The sequence below is a fragment of the Dromaius novaehollandiae genome, chromosome 11 (assembly GCF_036370855.1).
Source record: "Dromaius novaehollandiae isolate bDroNov1 chromosome 11, bDroNov1.hap1, whole genome shotgun sequence".
In the NCBI taxonomy this organism is placed as follows: domain Eukaryota; kingdom Metazoa; phylum Chordata; class Aves; order Casuariiformes; family Dromaiidae; genus Dromaius; species Dromaius novaehollandiae.
This window is the reverse complement of record NC_088108.1, coordinates 23,081,790-23,105,274: the sequence shown is the minus strand read 5'-3', so window position 1 is coordinate 23,105,274 and position 23,485 is coordinate 23,081,790. Positions and strand designations below refer to the sequence as shown.

Genomic DNA, 23,485 nt, shown 5'->3' with positions numbered 1-23,485 from the left:
GCAAGAACAAGCCGTTTGCCAGAACGTTGTTGTGAAATAAAACTTAAAAACCGCTGCCGACACCTCATTAAAAAGAAGTTGGCTTTCCAGACTCGCGCGCGAGCCCGGCTTCTGCGCTATCCCCATGGTTCTTTTTTATTCCCCGGAGCGCAGAGCCCGACCCCGGCGGCGGCGGCACGGAGATCCCTTCCGAACCAGCCGCGGGCTGTGATGGCCTCTGGGGACTGGAAGACGATGCCTGAGCAGAGTTCGGTTTTACAACCCTGGGGAGAAGCTGCTGCTCTATAACTGGGGGAAACGCGTCCTCCCCGCGTCGGGCAGGGCGATCGCTGAGCAGAGCCACCCGCGTTGCAGCAGGGTCGCGTGGGTCGGCTTTGCAGCCTGGCTGCAGTGGAGCGGTCAAATGACTGTCGTAGACAGAGGAGGTGGAGACTTGGCGTCTCCCATCGAGTTCAACTCCCATCAGCAACCGTAATCCTGGCTGGGCATCTCCCCTCATCTGGGGCGGGCAGGAGATGGCTGCTCGGGCACCGAATTAAGTCCCCTGGGCTGTCTGTGCTGCTAGAGCAGAACGTGCTTGTAAGCAATGGTCTTGCTAAGCACATGGTGCTGCTGTGTCTCGGTGGTTGACTGTCAAAGCAGATGTCATTGCGGAGCATTTTGGGGCAGTATTAAAATATCGGGCAGCAAGTTTGTCAGTAGTAAATGGCTAACATCATGATCAACGTGATTTAAAACATGTAAATGCAGAGCTGAGTTAGTGTTTTTTGTTCAGAATGCAAAAAGCGCTGTTTCGTTACCTCCTATTTTTAACATGCAAACCCAGCTGTGGTGCAGTTAGATCTATACAGTAATGTATGTATAGAGATGTATAAATGCACAAAGAGTTACAAAATAATGAAGATGACTTATGAAACTGCAGATGCTGTTTCTTGCAAAATTTTTTGCACCAGGCTTGATTGTACGTACCAAGAGCCGTGCTGCTCAGCTCCACTTTGAAGCTGTTGTTGCAGCAAGCCGGGGAGACTCATGGCTTTTGCTGGTCCCTCTCCAAGGAAGCATACTGCATATTTAGTTCATGCCCTGGCTTATTCTGCATGGTATCCATTGGGTAACGCTCCACTGCGCTTCAGCGGAGTTGTCTCCAGCGTGAGTGTCCCACTGTAGATCTTCGAGCACGTCCCTGTTCTGCCCAGATTTTGCTTGCAGTGAGGAGGGACGGTCCATGCGAAGTGGCTCTGAGATGGGCAGCGTGTGTTGCTCTGTAAAGCCCGTTTGAGCGTGAGGGACCGCGTTTCCACCTTGCTGCCTGGGGTTCGTTCTTCTGGGTGATGGGACTGTTGCTAAAGGCCCTTCTCCTGTTCCTTCTCCTCAGACCTCAACAGCAATGGGTTCATCTGCGACTACGAGTTGCATGAGCTCTTCAAGGAAGCCAACCTGCCCCTCCCGGGGTACAAAGTGAGAGAGATCATCCAGAAGCTCATGATCGACAGCGACAAGAATAAAGATGGGAAGATCAGCTTTGAAGAGTTTGTCTATGTAAGCGGTATTTCTGAATTTCCAGCTGTCTGGCTGTGCTGTACCTCCTGGCCGGCAGGTAGATGGCCCTGGGGTGGGGTGGGGAGATCAGTTTTAGGCACAGATAAGAGAAGGGGTTGAACCTGGCTCCTCAGCCACTCACCCTCATCCTAATCAGCTTTCTACAAACTGATTGCTTTTGAGGATTTGCCATGTAAAAATCAGCTCTTTGACAGACCTCTGCATGTGACCAACCTTTTGCCCTCTCATTGCCATCCCTCAGGTCTGGGCAGAGGGGATTTTTTTCTTTTTCTTTTTTTCTTAAAAAAAAAAAAAAACCTCCAAATTTTCTTCCATATGCTTTTCCTATGTGAAAGGTCTGTTGGAGGCTGAAAGTCCATTTCCATGTCAGGGGACAACTGGCAAAAAGACTTTCAGTCCTCCAGACTTAGGCTATTGACTGCAAGCTGCTCAGTTTTTCCAGGCGCTCGGATGAATGCTTGTTTTCCCAGTGAAAGCAGTATGAGTATAATTTCCTTTCTTAATTTCATGGGACTACAAGTATTTGTTAAAGATTTAAGAGGTCATTTCAAGGTACCCTTGGAGATTACTCCTAGATGCTTATTTAGGAAAATTCAAGTTCATTTGTTGCCTATAAAAGGAAGAACAGTAGTGAGGAAGTGGAAGAAGCTGGAAGATGGATCTGACCTTTGACGTTTTCCTTTAGAAATGAGTCAGTATTTTTTTTTCTTTTATTAAAAAAAGCTTAACGTTTCCGAGGGACTCCCTTCATCCTTTTTCTGCTCCGATGACTGAATGTTGGAAGAGTAATAGCATGAAACTGTGCAATGCATTTAGGGAACTATTTTCTTGTCAACTACTTCTCTTGTTATTTCTTAATTCAGCTTCACCTTTTTCTGTTCCTTAATTGTTTTCAGACCCTCTGAACTTTTGAGTTCGGAGTCAACTAGTAAGTTGGAGTTTGTTTGCAGTTTGTGAACACTTGCATGCTGGGTGCATGTTTCAGCTGTTGGTTTGAACTGGTCCGTACTTCTCACTTGCACTAGGGAGGAAGTAAGAATCCCTTCCATCACATTTTATGGTAGCAATGGCCAAGTAAACCTGGAATATCCTACAGACAGCTGAATTACACGGTAGAAACCGTGATTAGTTGTAGGATTTTACAAACAGAACTGCTGCTATTTTCTAACCGAATATTTTTCCTGGGCTTCATAGTATGAAAGATGACATGGACTGAGTTGAGGTTGGTCAAGTGAGTTAGTAGTACCTCAGCTTGAAAGCGCATATTTTCAAAGACGTTATGCAGTGCCAGTGTGGTAGTCCAGCAAAGGTTAAAATAACCTTTCTGTGCTAAAGCATCTCTTCAGCCCCAAAACATGAGGGCAGTTAGTCAGTCAGTCGCAGTATGCTGTTGTGAACAGCCTTACCTGAAGCATTTGCTGCTACAGATTAGGAGATTAGGTCGTTACGTGCTTAAAGAGAAACAGTTTTTGTCTCTGGTGGTCGCGGATAGTCTTCTGTGTGAACTAAAGTCACATTCACGTGAGCATCTGGCTTTCACAGAAGCGTTGAAATCACACAACAGCTTAGGAGCGTTGTTCCTCTGGAAGCTGCTGCATGCGTACCTGCTCTCGTACTGCAAAGTTCTCACGTTTTTCTGGTGGTACTTGAAGGATAAATGTGTGCAAGTGACTTTGTACCCAATGCTTTTGTTTCAGGAGGTGCTTGCAATGTTTGACTCGTTAGAGAGAGTGGGACAGCTCTCTGCCCGCAGCCTGGTAAATCTAACACCTCCGCAACTTTGCTAGGCTCCTCACGTTTGCTGGTCATCCTGCAAAGTTTGCTTTGAAGCTGAGAAGAAATAGAGAGCTTCGTTTTGTGTTCCTTCTGTTTTTCTGAAGATGATCCTTCTGTCTAACAAAGCACTTTGACTTCTAGATTTTCCAAGAGGTGAAAAGCAGTGATATCGCTAAAACGTTCAGAAAAGCAATTAACCGGAAGGAAGGCATCTGTGCGATTGGTGGCACGTCGGAGCTCTCCAGCGAAGGAACGCAGCACTCGTATTCAGGTAGTACTCTGACGTTTGGCTGTTTTCTTGGGGGACTTGGGCCATATGCCAAAAATAGTTAGTTTCTTTTACCTGCCATGTGCTGGACTTTGGGTCTTCTATACCCAAATGGGCACAGCAAGGTGAGAGCAGACTAAATACAGAGTAAGTGAGATGGTTGGTGTGGAGGCTAAATGTGTGCTTACTTGTTTTGTTAACTTTCCTTGTTGATGAACTTTGAATGACTAATAAAAATAGCGTGATAGTATTTTTTTTTTTTTTTTTTTTTTAAACCTGGGCTTATTGTATACTGATTTTTCTTTTGGAGAGGAACTCTTTGCTATGTTATAAGGAAGCATATATTAAATTTATAATTGGTTATTCTAGAGGAAGAGAAATATGCCTTTGTAAACTGGATAAACAAAGCCCTGGAAAATGATCCCGACTGCAGGCACGTTATTCCGATGAACCCCAATACAGATGACCTGTTCAAAGCCGTGGGAGATGGGATTGTGCTGTGGTAAGTCATGGCAGCTCCCGAATTAAAAAACAAAGCAAAAACAAAAAAAACCCCATTCGTTAGGGGCACTTTCTTTCTGGGCTGGTTTTGTGTCCCAGTCTGTGTGCACAGAATGTTTTTGCATATGTAAAGGGGGGCTAAATTGCTGGGGCTTTTGGTGTCATTCCTGATGCTTCTGCTTTGATGCCACCTCCACAAGCTGGTACTTTGTCTAAGGCTTTTGCTGGAGTTTGAGACAGAGTTTGCTGAAGGGGAGAAGGTGGCTGCTTAAAATCTTCCATTTGGTGGAATTGCAAGCACTTATGACAGTAACCTCTGCGGAAATGTTAGCAACTTTACGAATTAACCCAGAAACAGGGTCTCTGGGAATCCTCTTTTTGCTTTTGATGGTAGCTCTGGCATGCTATGATGTTATCTGTTTTGCTGCTCGCTGAAAAATGGGAGGAATCCAGGGCTGCTTAACAGCCAGCTTTCTGCTTACGGATGTTTGTTTGGTTTTAATGTAACTGGATGAATATTGTGGAAAACTGGATCGGCTTGGAATTTCAGTAATGCCCTATTAGTAGGCAAGGGATCGCTGGTGGGCTAAATACTGACTTTTTTTGACTTGTGGATGTATTTTTTCTTATTTCCACAATTTCAAGTCATTCAGTTACTCAGATGAAGACTAAACTGAATATGGAGCAGTTCACAGTATAAAGGAAAAACTTGCAATGTTTTCTGTTGGCTAAAGATTCATGTCCTAATGCTCATGCGTTTCCCCACTGAACCATTAGGGTTTTCCCTTTTTTTTTTTTTTTTTTTTTTTCCTTTAGCAGTGCATTTTTTTTCCCTGCTGGCATTAGCACACCTTTGCCATAGGAGGAAGCGTGTTGTCTCGCCAGGACCTGCAGCGGCCGCAGCAGAGCAGCACGGCTCCGAGTTCAGCAGCTGCATCGTGAATAATTCACGCGCTCCTCTTGCTCCGGCCACCAAGATCACTGGTGGCCAGTAACATGTTTAAGGTTTCAGGCCTAACTATTAATTACAAATTCATTCTTGATAACATAAATATTTACTTCTGATTTACACAACCTTGATTTACCCCCCCCCCCCCAAAAAAAAAAAGAAAAGTGGTCCAAAGAAAATATACTGTAGTGAGAATTGTGACAGTGGAAAAGCTTTTGCTGAAACGAAATACTCAATGCTGTTCAAATATTGTTGTTTTTTCTCCTGCCAGCAAAATGATCAATCTCTCTGTTCCGGACACGATTGATGAAAGAGCAATTAACAAGAAGAAACTCACGCCGTTCATAATTCAGGTATAATACGCTTTTGTGTCTTTATTAAAAGTCACATGAAGACAGGATAGTAGAAAAATTAGTGTGGTGGCTTTGGGAATTATTGTAGGACTCTGGAAAGAACTCGTATTTGGTCATTAAAGGCAGTTTTGTGCTGTGCCTAGCTGGGAGTGCTAGTGGTACGGTACAGCTCGAAGGAGAGGAGTGATAATTTAGTGTTGGCAAAATGCATAGAGTGGCTGAAATGCTGCGTGCTTCTGATATTGCTGTGGCTATCGTATACAACCGTGTTGCTTTAAAAAAGACATCGTTGTTGGCCTGGCTGCCTATGAATGGTTTCCTCGTACTATGGGCTGGCTTTGCCCAGGTGCCGCCACGCGTGCGTGCGCGTAGCTTAGCACTTCTCCGCTCTGGTGGATGCCGCTAGCCGCGACTCAAAGGCTGAAACTAAACACCGGGGGCTGAAATTAAACGCTGGTGCCTCCTTATCAGCCTGCCGCGCTGCCGGCGCCGTTGAAACGGGGCCGTGGGCGCGAGCGGCCGCCCCTCACCCGAGGAGGGGGGCGGGGAAGCCTGGCCGCCCCTCACGCGGCCCCGTCGCCCGCAGGAGAACCTGAACCTGGCGCTGAACTCTGCCTCCGCCATCGGCTGCCATGTCGTCAACATCGGCGCCGAGGACCTGCGGGAAGGGAAACCCCACCTGGTGCTAGGGCTGCTCTGGCAGATCATTAAGATCGGCTTGTTTGCTGACATCGAGCTCAGCAGGAATGAAGGTAAATGGAGAATTTCTTTATCCCAGTCGAGCGTGCACGTAACCTTGCTCCCGACCCGCGGCGGGTGTGAGGGTGTCACTGCGTCCCTGCCGCTTGGCCAGGCTGTGCTCGGCTCGTCCTGGCCTCCCCGTCTCCCCGGTCCTCCCCACCGAGAGGGGCGATGCCTCGCTGTCTAGTCCATCAAGGGCGCGAGCCAGGCTGAGCCATCTTCAGCCTGTTCGCAGCCATGAAGTTGGTTTGGGTGGGTGGGCTGTGTTGTCCAGGTAGCGAGCATCTGCGCTGAAGAACTAGCTAAAAACAAACTGGTAAGTCAAGATGCATCTCGGATCAAGCTGTGTGGCACCAGTGAGCCTGTTTTCTTGCAATGCCTCTGGCTGGGAAGAGGCTCTCCTAAGTGTCCTTCAGCTCTAGGTGTGTAATGATGTTGGGAGTAGTTGTGTTTAGCCAATAAAGTTGGGGGGTTTTTTTGTTTTTGTGTTTTTTTTTTTTAGATCTGGTCAAAGTGCACATTATAGTTTTTCAGCTTTGTTTTTGTCAGGATTTCTGTGGTTAACGTTGCTTGACAAGGGTGCCTTGCCTTGATTTCATCAGCCCCTTCCTTCGCCCCCTCCCTGACGCTGCGCAGGCCATGTTCTGCCTGTTCCTTGGGCAGGGACCATCACCGTGCTGTTGCCTCAAGGGCTTGGGCTCAGTCCCAGCTGGTAATGTTGAGTCATAGGTGAGATTTCAAAAGCTGCTTGCATCGTTTTAGCATCGCAGGGAAGTGGACACCACTCTCAACAGAGGAGGGCTTCGTCTCTTTGGGAACGCAGTTGCACTGATTTGATCCTCCTGAAATCTCCTTGCAGCTATCAGTGGAGCAGCAGAGCTCTAGTTTCCCTCCTTGGCAATGGAGCTCTTCCCCACCATGCTCGCTTGGACCTGGACAACAAACTCCAAGTTTGAAGCTTTTCAAACCACTCAAAGAGCTCTGTTATTCCTCACTGGGCTAACGAGAGCATGCAGCTGGATGGAGGATCTTCAGGGCTTTTTATTTTAACTTTCCTGTCGTGACCGGTTAACACTGTTTGGCTTAGACCTTGAAAATCCGTGGCAAGGGAAGCGCCCGATGGCCAGAAGGTTGCTTATCTTGGCTTCTAGCTTTGGCCTTTTCAACAGCGCATATGAAATCACTTGGAAGCTCTTCTTACATTTTAGCTTACTGTGATTGACTTAAAGGGCTGTATGTGGAGTTCACTGAGAATTTTCTTACATGAGAACATGGAAAATATCTTTTTTTTTTTTTTTTTCCTCCCCCCTTAGGCAAAGTTTCTTTGCTTGGTGGGTATTGTGTCTGTGCGTGCCATTCATGCTCTGCTGTGTATATAATAACTCACCCAGAAAACTCCAAAAATCCCCCCCCCCGATTATTTTGACTTAAGCTGGAGGAAAACGTGGTTGGTCCTGTCCCCTTTCGCTCACTGAGATGTTACTGCAGCTCTAGTCCTGTCAGGGAGGTTTGCGTTTTCTGAAAACTCCGTCCTTGTGCTCACGAGTGGTTTTTCTCCTAGCGCTGGCTGCCTTACTTCGTGACGGTGAAAATCTGGAGGACCTTATGAAGCTGTCCCCAGAAGAGCTGCTCCTAAGATGGGCAAACTTCCACTTGGAAAACGCAGGCTGGCACAAAATCAGTAACTTCAGTTCGGACATCAAGGTAGTGCGAGCTCTCCTGGTCCACGTGCGCATGGGACGAGGCTGGCAGCGGCCGGGGCTGCGTTTGCTGGTGTGAATGAGCCCCTAATCCACAGATGGGACCTTTCTTAACCTCGCTGCGATAATCTCAGCAGCTTTAACGGAGGCCTTAGTAAAAGATGAATGGCATATTTGGGGTCCTGCACTACTCTGCTCTCTGTCTTGGCATGAGACCGAGCCTAGCGTTTGCAGAGAGGCTTCTCCAGTCCCAGTGGGATCCTGCCGCAAAGCTCTTACATGCTGTAATTGTGTACTAGCAATACCGATTTTTTGTGTGTGTTCTTAAGGCATCTTTCTGCTGGAAGTGCTTCCCCCGCCCAAGGGCCTGTAAAATGTACTGTGCCACAGCTCATCTAGAAAGGGCAATGGTGACCTTAGGAGTAGAAATAAGTGTGAAAGGTCTTACCATTATTATTATTATTCTAATGGGAGGGAGTCCTCTGGATTTTTTTGGAGGCAGAAGGGGGCCATTCTGACCACAGCAGGTTATTCAGAGTTCATTGACGTGGCCAGCAGTCTGGAGCACGAGAAACGAGACTGAAGTGGGTTGTAGACTTCATTCAGGGTAAAGGACCTTTGGGGGGAAAAAAAATGATACTTGAGATGCGTGGGAAGCCCAGAGCTGTGTGCACACACGCACAACTTGCTTCCAGCTTCGCAAGCTACTTGCAGCGCTGCTGATAGCTGCTGGCTTGCCCAGTGCAGCCCGCAGGCTGCCAGGATGCCCCAGGGTCCTTTGCCGTGCTGGGAAGTGAAAGGATTTGTAGCTGACAAAAAAAAAAAAGGGGGGGGGGCAATTATTCGGCTTAATTATTTCTAACCTCTTCCCTTTCTGTTTCCTTTTCTGCTGCCTGGATTTCTGCCATCGTGCTCTTTTCTTTTTGCTGTCTGTCAAGCTTACTGACTTTGGTAATTCAGTAAAGGTACATAAGCCAATTGTGCACAGTGACGTGCTCAAGATGAGACTGAAATGAATTGCCGTGGTGTTTTCAATGCTGTGAGCAAGACCTGAACTTTGTTTGTTTGTTTTTCCCCTCTCCCCTCTTCCCTTCTAGGACTCTAGAGCTTACTTCCACCTTCTCAATCAAATTGCACCAAAAGGGCAGAAAGAAGGAGAGCCTCAGATTGACGTTAACATGTCGGGTTTCAACGTGAGTATTCAGGCTGTCTACACCCCACGCTGTACGTTGCAAGCTGTGTGTGACCCTATAGGTGCCCCCTGACCTCCAGCTAACCTGGTGTCTTGGTTTCAAGGCCGTGCACGGTGTCGGCGGGTGTGCGCACACCTTGGGTATGTGCTAACCGAGCGTTTGTTGCAATTAACAACACGCACGGTTGGGAAAGCTTTTGCATTTTGCTCCATTTGGGAGCATGCAGGATTCTGCCCTTGAACCACCATCCCATAAAGTTTGAAAGCACCATGCTAGGAAAAAAAACTACAGAAAAAGAGTGGCATATCCATGGTAGCGTGGATTAACATGCGTGGTTCAGCCTTGGGTTGGTTAGTGGCTGGTGTCTAGCAAAGGCTGGCGGAGCAGCAGCGTTGCTCCAGGCTGGGAGCTTCCCAGCCGTGCCATGCTGCTCCCTGCCCTGACGGCTCCCGTCCCTTGTCCCCCCCGCAGGAGAAGGACGACTTGCGGAGAGCGGAGTACATGCTGCAGCAGGCCGACCGGCTGGGCTGCCGGCAGTTCGTCACGCCCGCCGACGTGGTCAGCGGCAACCCCAAGCTGAACCTGGCCTTCGTCGCGAACCTGTTCAACAAGTACCCGGCACTGACCAAGCCTGAAAACCAGGACATCGACTGGACTCTGCTGGAAGGTGACGGCCGTGTCGGTCACAGCATTAGCAAACGGGTGTATTGCCAGAGGCTGTGCCTGGCAGGGTGTCTGTGCTGGAGGGACGCCTGTTGTTTGAGGCTTTGGGGCTGAAGTGGTTATTTACCCGTTGCGTGCAGATGAGCAGCATAGCCGAGGGCCTGTTGAGCTGCCCCGACGCTGCTGTGGTCTCTGAACTTGCAGGAGGGTTTCTGGTTGCTCCTTAGTCCTGCTGCCAGGGCTGGGCAGTGGGTTTTGTCTGTGGTTTTTCCTGCCGTGCAGGTGGGAGCCTGGGAGCGCTTCGGCAAGCTCCCGTCAGCACTGAGGTTAAGGCATGAGCAGCAGTTCACTCGCTCCTGGGCGAAAGGCCCTACTGCTACCTTTTCTTGCAGAAAGTGCAAAAGTCATGCTCTTCCGAGACCTAGGGAAATTAATGTAACATCTGAAACAAGATGTTGGGGCAAAACGGTTCCTCTGATAGAGTATAGTAGCAACAATAGTGTTTTTCCCTCTTGAAAACATAAATGAGAAACTATGCCACTCGGAGCTGCCTGTCGTGCAAGGCAGAAAGCCCTGTGCAGCCTTCTGAGCTTTTGGGACATTCACGTACCTGTTTTCTCCCCCTAGGAGAGACACGGGAAGAACGAACCTTCCGCAACTGGATGAACTCCCTTGGTGTGAACCCCCATGTAAATCACCTCTACGGGTAAGTGCCTCTCCCCGGAGAGACCCAACAGCATCCGACCGAAGATGCTCCTGCACCAGCGTCCTGTCTCCTGCAGCGGCTGAGGGAAGGGCTTGAGAAAGGGTGTTTGCAGGGAGGGGGCCAGGCTCCCTGCACCCTCCCTGCAGCCCTTAGCTAGAGGTTTCTGTGCCAGGACAGGCAGACCAGGCTTATAGCGGCTGGCTTTTAGGGGCTGAAGGATCTGCTTGAGTGACTGTGTGAGAGCAACCGGACCTAGATTTCATGTTGCCTAATTTTAGGGCTCAACTGAGGCATCTGATTTAGGAGGCAAAGTACTCTGGGTACACAGTGACCCCTGTAGTCAATGGAGAGAGATGGACACCTTCTGGTTTTAGGTGGCAACATTATTCTCTGGATCTGTTGTTCATTGCTGTCCTAAAATCTGCTCTAACTTAGCCGGCTGTGTTAAATGTGGGGCACTTCTGTTCCAGAAGTTACAAAGCATTTTGAAAAATCATTTCTTTTTAAGATTGTTGAAGTTGCAACAGCCTGTAAAGAGTAGTAGTAACTATCCATGATGTGACAAAGTCAAAGTGCACTTATGTTTTGAAGCATCAGGGTTAGTTGATGTTTTCCTTTTTAGTGATCTGCAAGATGCCCTTGTAATACTACAATTATATGAAAAGATCAAAGTTCCTGTTGACTGGAATAAGGTTAACAAGCCTCCGTATCCTAAGCTTGGTGCAAATATGAAAAAGGTAAGCATTTCAAAAGACTTCAGAAGAAGCCATGGACACTAAGAATCCAAGTAAATGCATGGTATCTAGAAATTTTTATTTGAGGCTTCCAGTTGAGTGCATCTGAGTGACTTTTTTTTGTTGTTGTTGCTTGTTTGAACTCTTTTCCTGTGCAGCTAGAAAACTGCAACTATGCTGTAGATTTGGGAAAACATCCAGCTAAATTCTCCCTGGTTGGCATTGGAGGACAGGATCTGAATGACGGAAACCCAACGTTGACACTAGCCTTAGTCTGGCAGTTGATGAGGAGGTAAGGCCCATCTGAAACACACAGCCCTTGTGAAGGGAATATGAGGTTTGGGAAGATTTGCACTGCCGCATTGGAACAGGGCACGCAGAGAGGTTGCAAAACCTCCGTCCTTGAGGGTTTCCAAGGCTTGGCCAGACAAAACCGTGGTGGTGATGCAGCTGTTGCATGCGAGAGGTGGACCAGTGACCTACAGAGAGCCCTTCCATGGTGCTGTGAATGTCCTGCCTCTCAAGCCACCCAAAGCTGGTCTGTGTGCCGATACCAAAGCAGGAAAACTACCAAACAATCAGAAATTGTGAAGAGAAGCATTTCAGGTCTTCTTTATAATACCGTTCCCATTGGAATGAGGGGAGGGAAGGAGAAATTTAATGACAGATCATGAAATTGATACCCCTTTTTCTTATGTTGTTCTGAAAAATTCTAATAAGGTACATATGCACATGTGCGCACAGATGTGTAAGTGTATATATATTTTATATACATATATACACATATATACATACATATCGTAGTTCATTATTTGGTATTGAAGCCAGAATACTAACTCTTGAATTAATCCTCACCTACTAGCTATGTGTTACCTTTCTGAAGCAAATTATATTATATCAATAGTCAAACACTTAATGACCTGAACCCAGGCAACTTTGTAGCTCAGATTAAAAGACTTGAAAGGCTAGTAAGACTAAATACTTTAATGAAAATTTTGCTTCAGAGAAGATAGCTAAGTCTTCCTCTTTGCTAAAACAGTAAAAATGCAGAGCAGAGGCTGAAGACTTTTCTGTGCTGCCGTGGGTCCGTCTCATACCCTGGCTGTGTGCTAGCTGGGACTTTTTAAAGCTCTGCCTAGTCTTGTTTCTCTCTTCTGGTTCTCAGGTACACGCTGAATGTCCTTGAGGACCTCGGTGATGGTCAAAAAGCAAACGATGACATTATAGTCAGCTGGGTAAACAGGACCCTGAAAGAAGCCGGCAAGTCCACCTCCATCCAGAACTTCAAGGTGCAGGTTCCCCTCTTGCATCCGAAAGCAAAGGGCCCCATGCACGTGTGTCCTCTGCAGCTGGAGGACAGCAGCAGCCCATGAGAAATGGGTATAAACAGGACAGGATTCAGCCTATGCTGGCAACAGAGTGTCTTCAAGCTAGTAGAGAAGAGACTTTTTGGAGTGCCTGCATGGGGGAATAGTGGTGGGGTGGCCCACTTGTTGGGGAGAGCAGAGGGTGGGTATTCAGGCTGTGCTGCTACGTGCAGGTGCAGGGACTGATGAGCCTTGGTGGGTGTGAAGTCCCCTGGGGTCTGGTCGGTGGGGCAGACCTGCTAATCAGTCATTGCTTTGCATTTTCACACTCCTTACAGCACGCTGGAGTAATGGTCTTGTAGCGTTGTTGAAGGAGAAGCAGCTGTTTGGCTTGCCTGTGGTCCAGCTGGAAATAATCCCTAATGGCACTGCTTCAAAATAGCTTGCTTAAAGTTTTTGTTGCACATTCCAGAGCAGTCGAATTAAGGTGAGAAGTGTGTTAAGGATTAGACGTGTATCTTTACTTGTTGTCTTTTTTTTTTTTTCCTAGGACAAGACTATCAGCACGAGCTTGGCAGTTGTGGATTTAATTGATGCTATACAGCCTGGTTGTATCAACTATGACCTTGTAAAGACTGGTCATCTATCAGAAGATGACAAACAAAATAATGCTAAGTAAGTTTGCTAGCTTGAAAGCTGCACTGCATCAAAAGAGTGCAACTTCTATGCTCTGACCTTAAGCTGCAGGTGTTTTACTACATTACTGTGGCTTTCAATCTCTGTTAAGCCAGTGCCTTTCAGACAGGCAGTGCTTCTTGAAATCTTAATTCCTCTCCTTGTCGGTAACCCTGGAGGAGTTGCTTGCTGGGCTCTTCAGCTTGCTGAGAGATGCAGAAGAGCCCAAGTGATTCTTAGCAATGGTATTCTGCTTCTCATCTTTTTGTTCAGGCATATGAAGTGCTCAGCCAGTAGGTTGGGGTTTTGAAATTGAACCCTGGGTTGGGTTTATCCATCTCTTGTCTCGTTGAATCATCACAGGTCTTCAACTTTCAAGTATGACTGTTAAAACAGGGCTTTGAAATGTGTTTTCTGTGACTGCTCTTGCAGTAGCAGAATAACAGCAATTTTTCTTGCAGATAATAGTCTTGCTTGATTATTCTGAAAAAGCAAACAGAGGGGAAAATATAAATATTAGCTGATTAATCCTTGGTTATACATGCTAACTACTAGCCCTAGTAAACATTAACTACAGTTTTTAACCATTGATAAAATGGACTTGACTTTCAGAGGTGAATTTGTGCACATATTAAAGATGCTTCCCTCTACTCAGGAAAAAAACATGGCAAAGAATCAAAATACATTTTGTAGAACAAATAGATTTGGTGTGGTTGGACTACTGCACATCTAGAAGCCTTCTCTGAATCTTGATAGAGTAGTGGGAGGTGAAGTTCTGTTGGACGGAGGAGGAGCTGACTTGTCACTTGAAGGCAGCAGTCTGTGAGTGCTGACACACTCATCTTTTCATGGTGAACAGGTATGCTGTGTCCATGGCAAGAAGAATTGGTGCCAGAGTTTATGCCCTTCCAGAAGATCTCGTGGAGGTGAAACCGAAGATGGTCATGACCGTGTTTGCCTGCTTGATGGGCAGAGGAATGAAGCGAGTATAAAAGGGTTGATACATGTAAAAAAACAAAATGCAACAAAAAACCCAACCTGCCACCCTGGGTGCATGAGTAGCAGATCAGCTGTGTCCACGTTGAAATGCTGTTGGCCTAGGAACTGCTGAAGTTCAAAGGACTTTGTTTTGCTTTGCAAGACAAACTCTTATCAAATTCTCAGGGAGAGGAGTTTTAACCAATAGACGTGCTCTTTTCCCAAAGGAAAGTTTAACTTATCAAGAGCTCACAGAAATGCATTCATAACAGACCAGCATCTTGCAATACTGCTCTGGAGCTGTTTTCACCTCCTTATTTCTCAGATGCTTGGTGTGTGTTTTTTTTCCCCTGAGGGCTGTAAGGTGGTTGGTATGAGTTGTAAGGGAAACAAATCTTATTTCTGTCTGCAGTCCAGTTTAATTTGTATTATATGGTCCAAGCATAGACTAGGTTTGACCACTTCCTTACTTTTGCAAACAAAGCTACAGTGCAAGTTGGGACCTGCAGGCCAGCTCACAATGTTAAATGAGAAATGTGTATAATTTTGAAGATGGATCTTCCTATGGTATTCTCTGTACATGGTGCTTTTTTATAAACCTAACTATTTTGATTACTTTACAAATAAAGCATGGCAGTTTTTTTTCTCTTACTGCGTATATAAAGTATTTTTTTTAAGTTAGACTATATACGAGAATACCACCATCCTTGGACCTCTCGCAGTAACTCATGATATCATGTTGCTGATGGCACGGTTGCACCTGAGAATGGAAGTGAATGCATTTTTGTATGCATCTTGGTTCAGTTGTGTGCACCTAGAAAATAATTTTTACAAAAATCTGCATGAAAACTATAACTTTTTTATTTAAAATGCTGTTGGATATAAAACCATAATCCATTGTGGGGAGGTTTTGTGCAGGGAAGAGGCAAATGTTATAAACAGCGAGGTTCAATAAACTGAACAGCAAATGTGCTGGAACATAGAACTATTTTTACAGATAAAAGGATGTGTTGTCGCCAAAGAAGGAAGATGCTGTATCCATGGGAGTTAATATTATCTTGCTTTGGCAAGCTGTTTGCTATATTTTGAGATCATATTGCTATTCTGAGCTATTCAAAGTGATGTAATATGGTGGCAAAGCATTAGTTGAAATAAAAACATTTAAATACAAGTTTCCCTCCTTATTTACGTTGACCCAGCAGTTGCTTTTAGGTCGAAGCTCATTTGCTTTTAGTTTAGCTTTGGTTGATCTGCATGTTTTGCACTAGGTCGACTGAGCTGTGCAATCGCCTCGAGTCAGGGCATGCTCGAGCAACTGCACAGGTAGTCTGCTAAGGTGACTTTTAAAATGGGTGCTGGTGGTGCAGTTATTCTTGGCTCGTGTTTTTGCTGGCCTTGCCTTTATAGTGGCTTCCCAAAGTCGTTGCTGTTTACGCTGGTGTCTCTCTGAGCGCCTGATGGTGATGACCGCGGTGGGGGGGCAGCAGCCCCCTGGGAGCACAGGAGGGAAAACCACTTTGCGCACTGTGGAGCTGCAATGCAGCCTCGTGCCTGGAAACCGCAGGGCTGTCAGAACAACTCGTGTGGGTTTGGTGTCATGCAAACAAACTTCTGTGGCCTTAACTGCTTGGTTGTCCCCCTCCTCCTGACCTGTCTGCAGCTACAGCAATGATCTTTCAGCGGTGAAAACAAGTAGGCGTGTGTTGCGCAAGCGGCAGGCTGCAGCTCGTCCGCTGCGGTGACTGGGATGAGCTCGTCGATTAGCACAGATTGCGTGTTGCTGCCAGCCTTCACTGCGGCCATCGTCTTGGGCAAACGAGGTGGCACGGCTCTAGGTTCAATCATTTTAATCCCACCTTCTCTGAGACAAATGCTCTGTGGAGACTGCGGGAACCCAGTTGCTAAATATGTCATCCATCCCATGCTCCAAATCATCCTACCGTGTTGCTGGTGTGAAGGAGCTCTGTTCTGCTAGTGATGCTGTCTGTGTTCCTGAACCATGTTGCATAGTTGTACCCTTATTTCTTGTGATTGGAGGGGAAAAAAAGAAAAAAAAAATATTGGAGGGCACTTCTTTCCAAGATCTGGTCCTCCAGGAGAAACTGCAGCTGTAGCAGGAGTTCCTGCTGAAAAGCAGCTTCTGTTGAAGTAGGTGTTAGCTGGAACGGCTGGAGCTGTTGGCAAGAGTTGCACATCTTTCCTTCATTTTCCTCTTGTTGCGTATTTTGGGTTATTGAATGCGATGTATTGGCACAGTCACTGGGGACCTGCAAGGCTCTTCCTTCGTGGTGCGGCAGGGAGATACGTAGGCACCCTGTGACCGCTAGCAGAGTTATCTGTGGTGCAGGCATCGCCCTCGTCGCTTATTGAGCATGACATGCTGCTAACCCGAGCGTGCTCTTGTGCAGCTCGTAAAGCAGAAGCTCCCGCTGCGCGGGAGCAGTGTTTTGGCTGTTGGAGGCAAGAGCCCCTTGTGCGGTGGCTGGTGAGGAACGTGCCTCGGCTCCGAAACACGAGCCACGGGCTGCGCAGAACAGCTCCAGAGCCCTTTGGTGAAACTGTAGGCGTGGAGAAATAAGAAATGTTGTTGCTGCTTGCAATTTCTCCCGAGTACGGCGTGTACGCGTCCTCTTTAGCCCATGGGGACCTGCAGCGCGCTTGTTACTCGGGCCTTTGCTGCGTGATCCCATCGGTTAGCCGGGATTTTGGTGCCATCCAGGGGCAAACGCTGGATACTGCAGTGAGCATGGCCCAGGGATGGGCAGGCGCTCATGGACCGGGCTGACCGTGGTGCAAGTGGTCTCCGGGATACCCGAGTGCTGCGATGAGCTGGGTGACCTGCTCAACATCTGGAAGCCAGAGGAATCAGGAGTAATTTGTGTCCTGAAGGCCTAGGAGTCACAAATGCCTGAAAGCCGGGAGGGCCTTAATGCTTTGGGAACTGCAAATTTGGGATGAGAGAGTGCGGAGATCCAGCTTTTCAGAAAAAACATATGACTTTGTGCCGCCCTCCCCTACGGTGCAGTGAAGCAGGTGAGTGGAGAGCCTTGCCTCAGGCTGAAGTGAGGTGTCACCTTCTCCGACCCGTTCCCTGGCCAGAGCCTTCCCCAGCCTCTCCTGGGGCTCATGATGCCCCAGCACCACTGCTGCCCCTTCTCAGGCCATATTACACCACCTTGAGACAAATTTTGTTAGGGGGATTGGGATGGTTGGAGCAAATCGGCCATCAGGTGCTGGTCCTTCAAAGCAAGCTGAGAGCTCGGTGAGGCTGTGAGCAACAGCAGGGAACACGCGATTAAAAGCAAAGGAGGAACCAGTTTATTTTCAGCGCTAGCTTTTTCTGTAAGACTCAAGAAGAAGCTGGAATTGTAGCTGCCACCACCAGTGTGTCTTGCTGCCTCCTGGTGCCAGGTTAAAGGGGAGAAACGATATGTTTGACAACTACCGAACAGGAAAGCTACTGTAATCCTTATGCTGAACGTATTTAAGAAATGGGCCAGCCCAGAAGTGGTGAGTCAAAGCAGAGACCTCGCAGCGAAGCTCCGCCGTTGTCCAGCGCAGGTCGTACAGGATCGTCCCAGTGCTTCCCGAGACCCCACCGCAGCGAAAGTCCCTGGCAAACCAGCTTTCAAAATAATTCCTGTTTTGTCAAACTTACTCCCCAAAATTTTTGACAAGAGCTGGAGCTGTAACACTCGGTCAGCACGTACCTTTGCTCCTGTGAGTCTTTTTGTTCTTTTAGATTCAATTATCTTTAAATTTGCTTTTGTTGCCAAGGCTTTTTGCAGTGTCAGTTTTGGTTGTGTTGAAATATCTTTTCTTTTTAATTTTTTTTAAATGAAGGCCAACACTTAATACACTTAAAAAGTTGTTTAAAAGATCCATGGGACACTTTTGAAGTTTATTCTTCCATAAAATGACAAAGTTTAAATTTGTTGGTGGGTCTTGGCAGGTCTGTTGGGCTGGGGCAGGTGGGTCCTTTTCCCCTTTTGGGGATAATTTTTGCTTCGAGATATTAATGGCTGGTTAAAGCAATGTTGACAATGCTTCAGATGGTAAGTTCTACAACTAAACAAATGCATTTTGGGAAGGGGCAGATGACTGTTCATTAACGTCTCCTGATGCTCTGACCTTTTTGCCCTATTCTAAGAGGGGAAAAAAATGAAAATCTCACATGCTTAGGGAGAAAAACTATTCTGCCCCTCTTTGGTTAAAATGAGGATGCTCCCCCTCTGCCTGCGAGACTTCCTATAAAATCCTTTTTTCCCTGGCATTTTTGTAACTTTTGTGCAACAAATCAGTGTTTAGGTTTTTTTGTGCAGCAGAAATCTGGCTGTCAAGGTGCAATGGCAGAAGCCGAGGTTGTGCCCCACTAGCTTCTCTCCCCATCTTTTTTTTTTTTTTTTTTTTTCCAATTTTGGTCCCTAGCTGTCAGCTCTGTGCTTAGAATTAGCCATTTTTGTTAAGCAGTTGGAAAGATTCCTTAGTTTTTCTGCATCTTGCAGTGATTCCACCCTTGCACGGGTCTGCGTCTTGCAAAAGGCTCCAGCCTTACCTGTGACTGTGTTTCCACCTGAACCGCCGAGATGTCCTCCAAATGTCTTTCCAAGCCTAGCCTGCATCTTCAGAGCCAGTGTATTTTGATGGATGCTCTTCTCCTGTTCCTTACCAGCTTCAGTCTTCTGTGGATAAAAAAAAGCAGCCATGTGTTCTTCCAGAGGGTGTTGTGCACAGCTCGCCAAGTATTTTGATCACTTCTTCATCGTAGCTCGAAGGAACAATTCAGAGTTGTGCTCCTGTTCGGTGTTTAATGAGACGGCATTTGAAAATGGCAGGAATATTTTCTGCAAGTCTCCAGTAGAGACAAGTCTCTTTCCTTTAAAATCCTCACCAAATTGTATTTTTCAATGCAAAAACCTAATTTTGCAAGGACTTTAAAAAAATGCTGATATGGGTTTTGTTTGTTTTTATTTCTGCCTTTTTTCTATTGCAGATAGAGAGGAATGAAAAGCAAGAACCATCCTGGAGATATTTTTCAGTGCTTTCTGAAGTATTTCAAGCCGAGGAAGTGAGGTTGGTAGTGAATGCAATGAAGCAGAGGACTCGGACTGAAACAGTACAAACAAAACATAAAGAAAGTATTATAGTATATAAAGTTTAAAGAAAAGTATATAAAGAAAGCATTGCCTGTTTAATACTTGGCACAGATCTAATCGCTAATCTCGTAGCACAAGACACAACGTTTGGGGTTTAGTGGTGCAGCCCCAGTTCCTCTTCACCAGCCCTGCAGTAACAGCAAAGGTTGATCTTACTCTTCCCTCACCAGCAGATTTTCATTGCCAAAATGTGTTGTTTTTCTTTGTTTTCAGCAATAAGCAAAGGTTCCTCTTTCCCTCTTATCAGCTTGGGATGGTTTCCTTAAAGGGATGCGCCTGATTTGTGTGCCATGTGTTTTATTGCTTGGTTTTACGAGTGCTCGGTGAACACTGAGCATGTCTTGCAGCAGGTGTTCATGTACAGCAATAATTGCTGCAAACTCTCTTTGCAGTATTACCTAGCTATTATTGCATTTTTCTTGGCGAAAAAGCCAACATGCTGGGAAGAATAATTTATCTCATCCTCTGCCGAGCTGCCGCTGCACTGGGCAAGGGCTGAGGATGGCGTTGGTGCACTTTAACTTCTGCAGGGGAGGAAGACTCGCCGCGTGCCAATAGCCATTGACGAGAGAGGGGCTGTGATTTGCAATCGTCGCTCCTGCGCGAGCGCCCGGTGTGGTCGGGGTCTGCATGGGGGGCTGTCGGCGTGAGGCCGTGCCGATGGCAGAATCGGAGCGTGCCCCCTCTCCAAGGGTTTCTGCATTGCTGCAGGGGAAGCGTCGGGGTTTTGCTTAGCCCAGGGAGCTGCTACCTGGCCGGTAGCGTGTTGCAAGTGGATCATTTTGCAGAAGAAAAAGCGTGCAGAAATACTTAGTGCTTCTGCACCCGCCTCGGGAAAGCCGTAGAAGCAGGCCCTTGGCCCTACGCTGTAAATGGAGTTTATTCCCGGTCACGTGCGGGGATTTTATTCCCGATACACCTGCGGAAACGGGGAAACCCCATGCGGGAGGACGGAGGTGGCTGGCTCCGGGCATCGACACGTGCCTCTTACATGCAGTACGCGCACGATACCCGGCGCTGTCTGCGCGCAGGAGCTGCTCCCTCCCCGAGGCTTCGCCCACCCGGAGCAGGGTCTGCAGCCTCCGCCGGGCACGAGGCCGGAGGGCAGCGGGCCCCGAGCTCGTTAGTGCCAGATTTTGCTCTGGGTGCAAACGTTGCTGTCAAACCCCGCCGTTAGCGTTTCAGATTAAACGATTGCACACGCATGCAAGCATTTATTCCTATATATAGACTTCCGAAATTCCCGTATAAAAGAGACTTTTCCAATGAAACCCGTTGCTCGCGAGCAGCAAGGAAAACCCCCGCTTTACCGCTCCAACGCTGTCAAAACGCGGCCGGCGAGGCGTCACTCCTCGCCAAGCCCCAAGCGAGGCAGGCGACCACGGCGGGGAGCAGCCGGCCGGGACGCGCGCGCGGCCCGGGGGTCCCACCGGCATCGGCCGCCCCGCACTCGTCCTCGGGGCCGAGCTCCGGCGGCGGGGGGCAGGCGGCGGAGGCCCCCGGCCGGAGGGCGCAGGGCAGCCCCTCCACGGTGCCGCCGGAGCTGGCCGCGCGCCGCGAGACCCAGAGCAGGCCGCAGCCGCACTGCCAGGGGTTGTGGGCCAGGAAGACGTGTTTGAGCCCGGGCAGCTGGGCGAGGAGGCGGGCGGGAAGGGAGCTGAGGTTGTTCTTGTTCAGGTGGAGGAAGCGCAGCTTGGTCAGGCGGGCGAAAGCCGAGGGGGAGATGGAGGAGAGCTGGTTGTTGTTCAGGTAGAGGCTCCTCAGGTTAGGCAGCTGCCGAAAGGCGCAGCCGACCCCGGTGAGCCGGTTGGCTTCGAGGTGCAGGGTCTTGAGCTGGATCAAGCCGTCGAAAAGCCGATTAGGCAAATCGGCGATGTGGTTGTGGCCTAAATTTAACACGCCCAACCTGAGGAGCTTTGCGAAAGCGCCGGTCTGAATGATCCATATCCGATTCCTCCGGAGGTTCAGCTCGTACAAGGCTTCCAGGTCCCGCAGGGAGTCTCTGCCCAGCGCTTCGATGTGGTTTCCCTCCAGGGAGAGCGTCGCCAGGCTGGAGAGGTTCCCGAAGGCTCGCGGGACGTAGCGCATGTTGTTGGAGGCCAAGTCGAGCCTTTCTAGAGAGGGCAGGTGGGAAAACAGCAGCGGGTGGATTTCGAAGATCCTGCAGTGGGATAAATCCAGGCTGGCGAGGTTTCGCAGCCCCCGGAAGGCGTTTGGGTGCAGGGAGGTGAGGCGCGAGTTGCCGCTGAGGTGCAGCTCCCGCAGCTGCCCCAGAGCCAGGAAGGTCCCCGGCGCCAGGAAAGACAGGCTGTTCCCATCCAGCCAGAGGCTGTGCAGGGACGTCAGGTTTCCGAACGCGTTGGGGCTCAGGATCCGCAAATAGTTATTGGAGAGGTTGAGAGAGACGGTGGAGGCGGCTATTTCTGCAGGGAGGGCGCTCAGCCCGGCTCTGTTGCAGCGGATGATCGCTTCAGGTGTGCATTTGCACACGCTCGGGCATGGATCGGAGATATTCGCACCCAGTCCAGCTTTTGCCGCACAAGTAAATACCAATATAACGAGAAAGAACATGACCAGCCACATGCCAGACCTCACATCTAATACCCGAGGGGTGCTAGAGAAGGAGGCGAGAAAAAGAGCTTGTACCTTTTGGGTGGGTGAACCGCGAGCGTAGCAAAGACAGCTGGGCTGTTTTTAACACAGCAAAGTTAAATTAGCTGCTTGCATCTGCTGCAGACCAATGGGGATAAAGCCTTTAGGCGGATAAAAGCTGATTAGGTGCCGCTGTGCTGTAAAGAGCATTGCCGGGAGACAGGGAGGTTTCTCAGCCGTGCATCATGCTCCGGCCCGGAGGTGAGTTTTCCCACTTCCCAACCTTGTGATCAGCAGCAGGTAACCGGCGTGGTGGTGCGGGCTCGAGGCATGCTCTGACCCCAGCCCTGGTTCCTCTGCAGCCAAATGGGAAGCTGGCACTGGCCGTGGGAGGCTCGTGTTCCTCAGGATACCTCTGGGCTCTGGCTGAGTTGAAGTGGCACCTGGAGCAAATAAAAGCCACGAGCATAAGGCAGAGACTTTCTGCACAAACTTTCCTCTGAGCCTGCGAGCTTTCAATGCAACCTCTGCCCAGGGGCAGCTCCCCCAGGCCAGGTCTGCGGGTGCCTTGTGCCCAGTCCCTCTGTAAAGCAAGAGTTTCCGTTTGGATGTCTCGCTTGAGCAGGAATGAGAAGGTGGGGAGGCCAGCTCTTTGCCCTTACCCCCATGGACTTTCCAGAGGTGTCCAGCTGTTCTGACTTGCTGGAAGGAAATGTAGCTGGACACCAAACCAAACCCAGGCGGCTGAATATCCTCACAGAGCATCTTGTTGAGATAAGGCTTGAGCAACCTCCGTCTCATCTGAGAAGGTTTGGCCGCCTTCCCCGGGCATGAGTGCTCCCACATGATGCGTAGCCGCTCTGCTCCGAGTCCTGCAGCTCCTGGCCAGCCACTCCTGACCATCCCAGCAGGGCTCCGGGCGTTTGGGAGCACATCCCAGCATCTGGGTGCCCAGCAAGCTTGGCACTTTGGGCTTCAGGCAAAGCAGGTGCCCCCTTCCCCAGGGTGGTAACGGAGCAGCCATGAGACCATCGGGCCACGCTGCCTGTCTCCAGTGGGTCTGAAGGTGCCACCAAACAGCCAGAGACAGTCTTGGGGCCCTAAAGGCTCAAGTCCTTGGGCCCCTGCCTGGTTTTCAACCCATATCCAGAGCATAAAGGAAAGCATCCATTTTCATTTACAAGATCCTACATGTATTCACTCTTCCCATGTGGATATTGCTTTCTGGAAAGCAACCGGAGCCATGTGGGGACACTGCTGAGTCCTCCTCAGATTCCCATGATCGCCTTGCTCCTTCTCTGCCTGCATCCTGGCAGAGGTGTGATGAGCCTCTGGGCTCGTTAATGTACCTGGCAACCAGGGATTGGTGATCAGCAATCTGATTATTTTGCTTGTGGCACCAAGACAACTGGACCTGGGCCTTGCAGCCCATGTGTCAGGAGGGTAACTGGTGGCACAGTTATGGCTCTTGCTCTTTTTTTTTTTTTCTTTCCTCAACATTTTAATTGTTTTCCCTCCAATTTTCCATATTGGAGTTCTCAAATTTTTGATATGCTTGAAGCACCTTCTCCCAGCCCTCACCCTCCTTCAGGTGCATTTCCTGGCTCTTAATTTCTTGTCCTGCCTCAGTTTT

At 48.6% G+C, this 23,485-nt stretch overlaps 2 protein-coding genes across 9 annotated transcripts in view; one reads left to right on the top strand and one right to left on the bottom strand.

Moving 5' to 3' along the window:
* PLS3 (plastin 3) overlaps window positions 1–15,275 on the top strand; it is a 49,978-nt gene extending 34,703 nt beyond the window's left edge. For 7 of the 8 annotated variants that reach the window (XM_064518358.1, XM_064518357.1, XM_064518355.1 and 4 more), the window contains 15 exons: window positions 1,376–1,539; window positions 3,478–3,607; window positions 3,974–4,106; window positions 5,326–5,407; window positions 5,994–6,159; window positions 7,710–7,852; window positions 8,787–8,813; window positions 8,946–9,041; window positions 9,513–9,708; window positions 10,332–10,410; window positions 11,033–11,147; window positions 11,303–11,436; window positions 12,310–12,433; window positions 13,002–13,126; window positions 13,986–15,275. In XM_064518358.1, the coding sequence (XP_064374428.1) occupies window positions 1,376–1,539; window positions 3,478–3,607; window positions 3,974–4,106; window positions 5,326–5,407; window positions 5,994–6,159; window positions 7,710–7,852; window positions 8,787–8,813; window positions 8,946–9,041; window positions 9,513–9,708; window positions 10,332–10,410; window positions 11,033–11,147; window positions 11,303–11,436; window positions 12,310–12,433; window positions 13,002–13,126; window positions 13,986–14,118 (1,847 nt within the window). In that variant the 3' untranslated portion in view covers window positions 14,119–15,275. The remainder of the gene's footprint in view (window positions 1–1,375; window positions 1,540–3,477; window positions 3,608–3,973; window positions 4,107–5,325; window positions 5,408–5,993; window positions 6,160–7,709; window positions 7,853–8,786; window positions 8,814–8,945; window positions 9,042–9,512; window positions 9,709–10,331; window positions 10,411–11,032; window positions 11,148–11,302; window positions 11,437–12,309; window positions 12,434–13,001; window positions 13,127–13,985) is intronic. The other variant, XM_064518360.1, reaches the window with a different exon arrangement.
* A 5,308-nt stretch (window positions 15,276–20,583) lies between these two features.
* LOC112989713 (nyctalopin-like) lies at window positions 20,584–21,831 on the bottom strand. The gene has a single exon (XM_026111042.2). The coding sequence runs from the start codon at window positions 21,829–21,831 to the stop codon at window positions 20,584–20,586; it is 1,248 nt and encodes a 415-aa protein (XP_025966827.2).
* Between the last annotated feature and the right edge of the window lie 1,654 nt (window positions 21,832–23,485).

Coding starts and splice junctions, on each gene's coding strand:
- LOC112989713 (XM_026111042.2), bottom strand. CDS start 21,831: ATGTTCTTTCTCGTTATATTGGTATTTACTTGTGCGGCAAAAGCTGGA.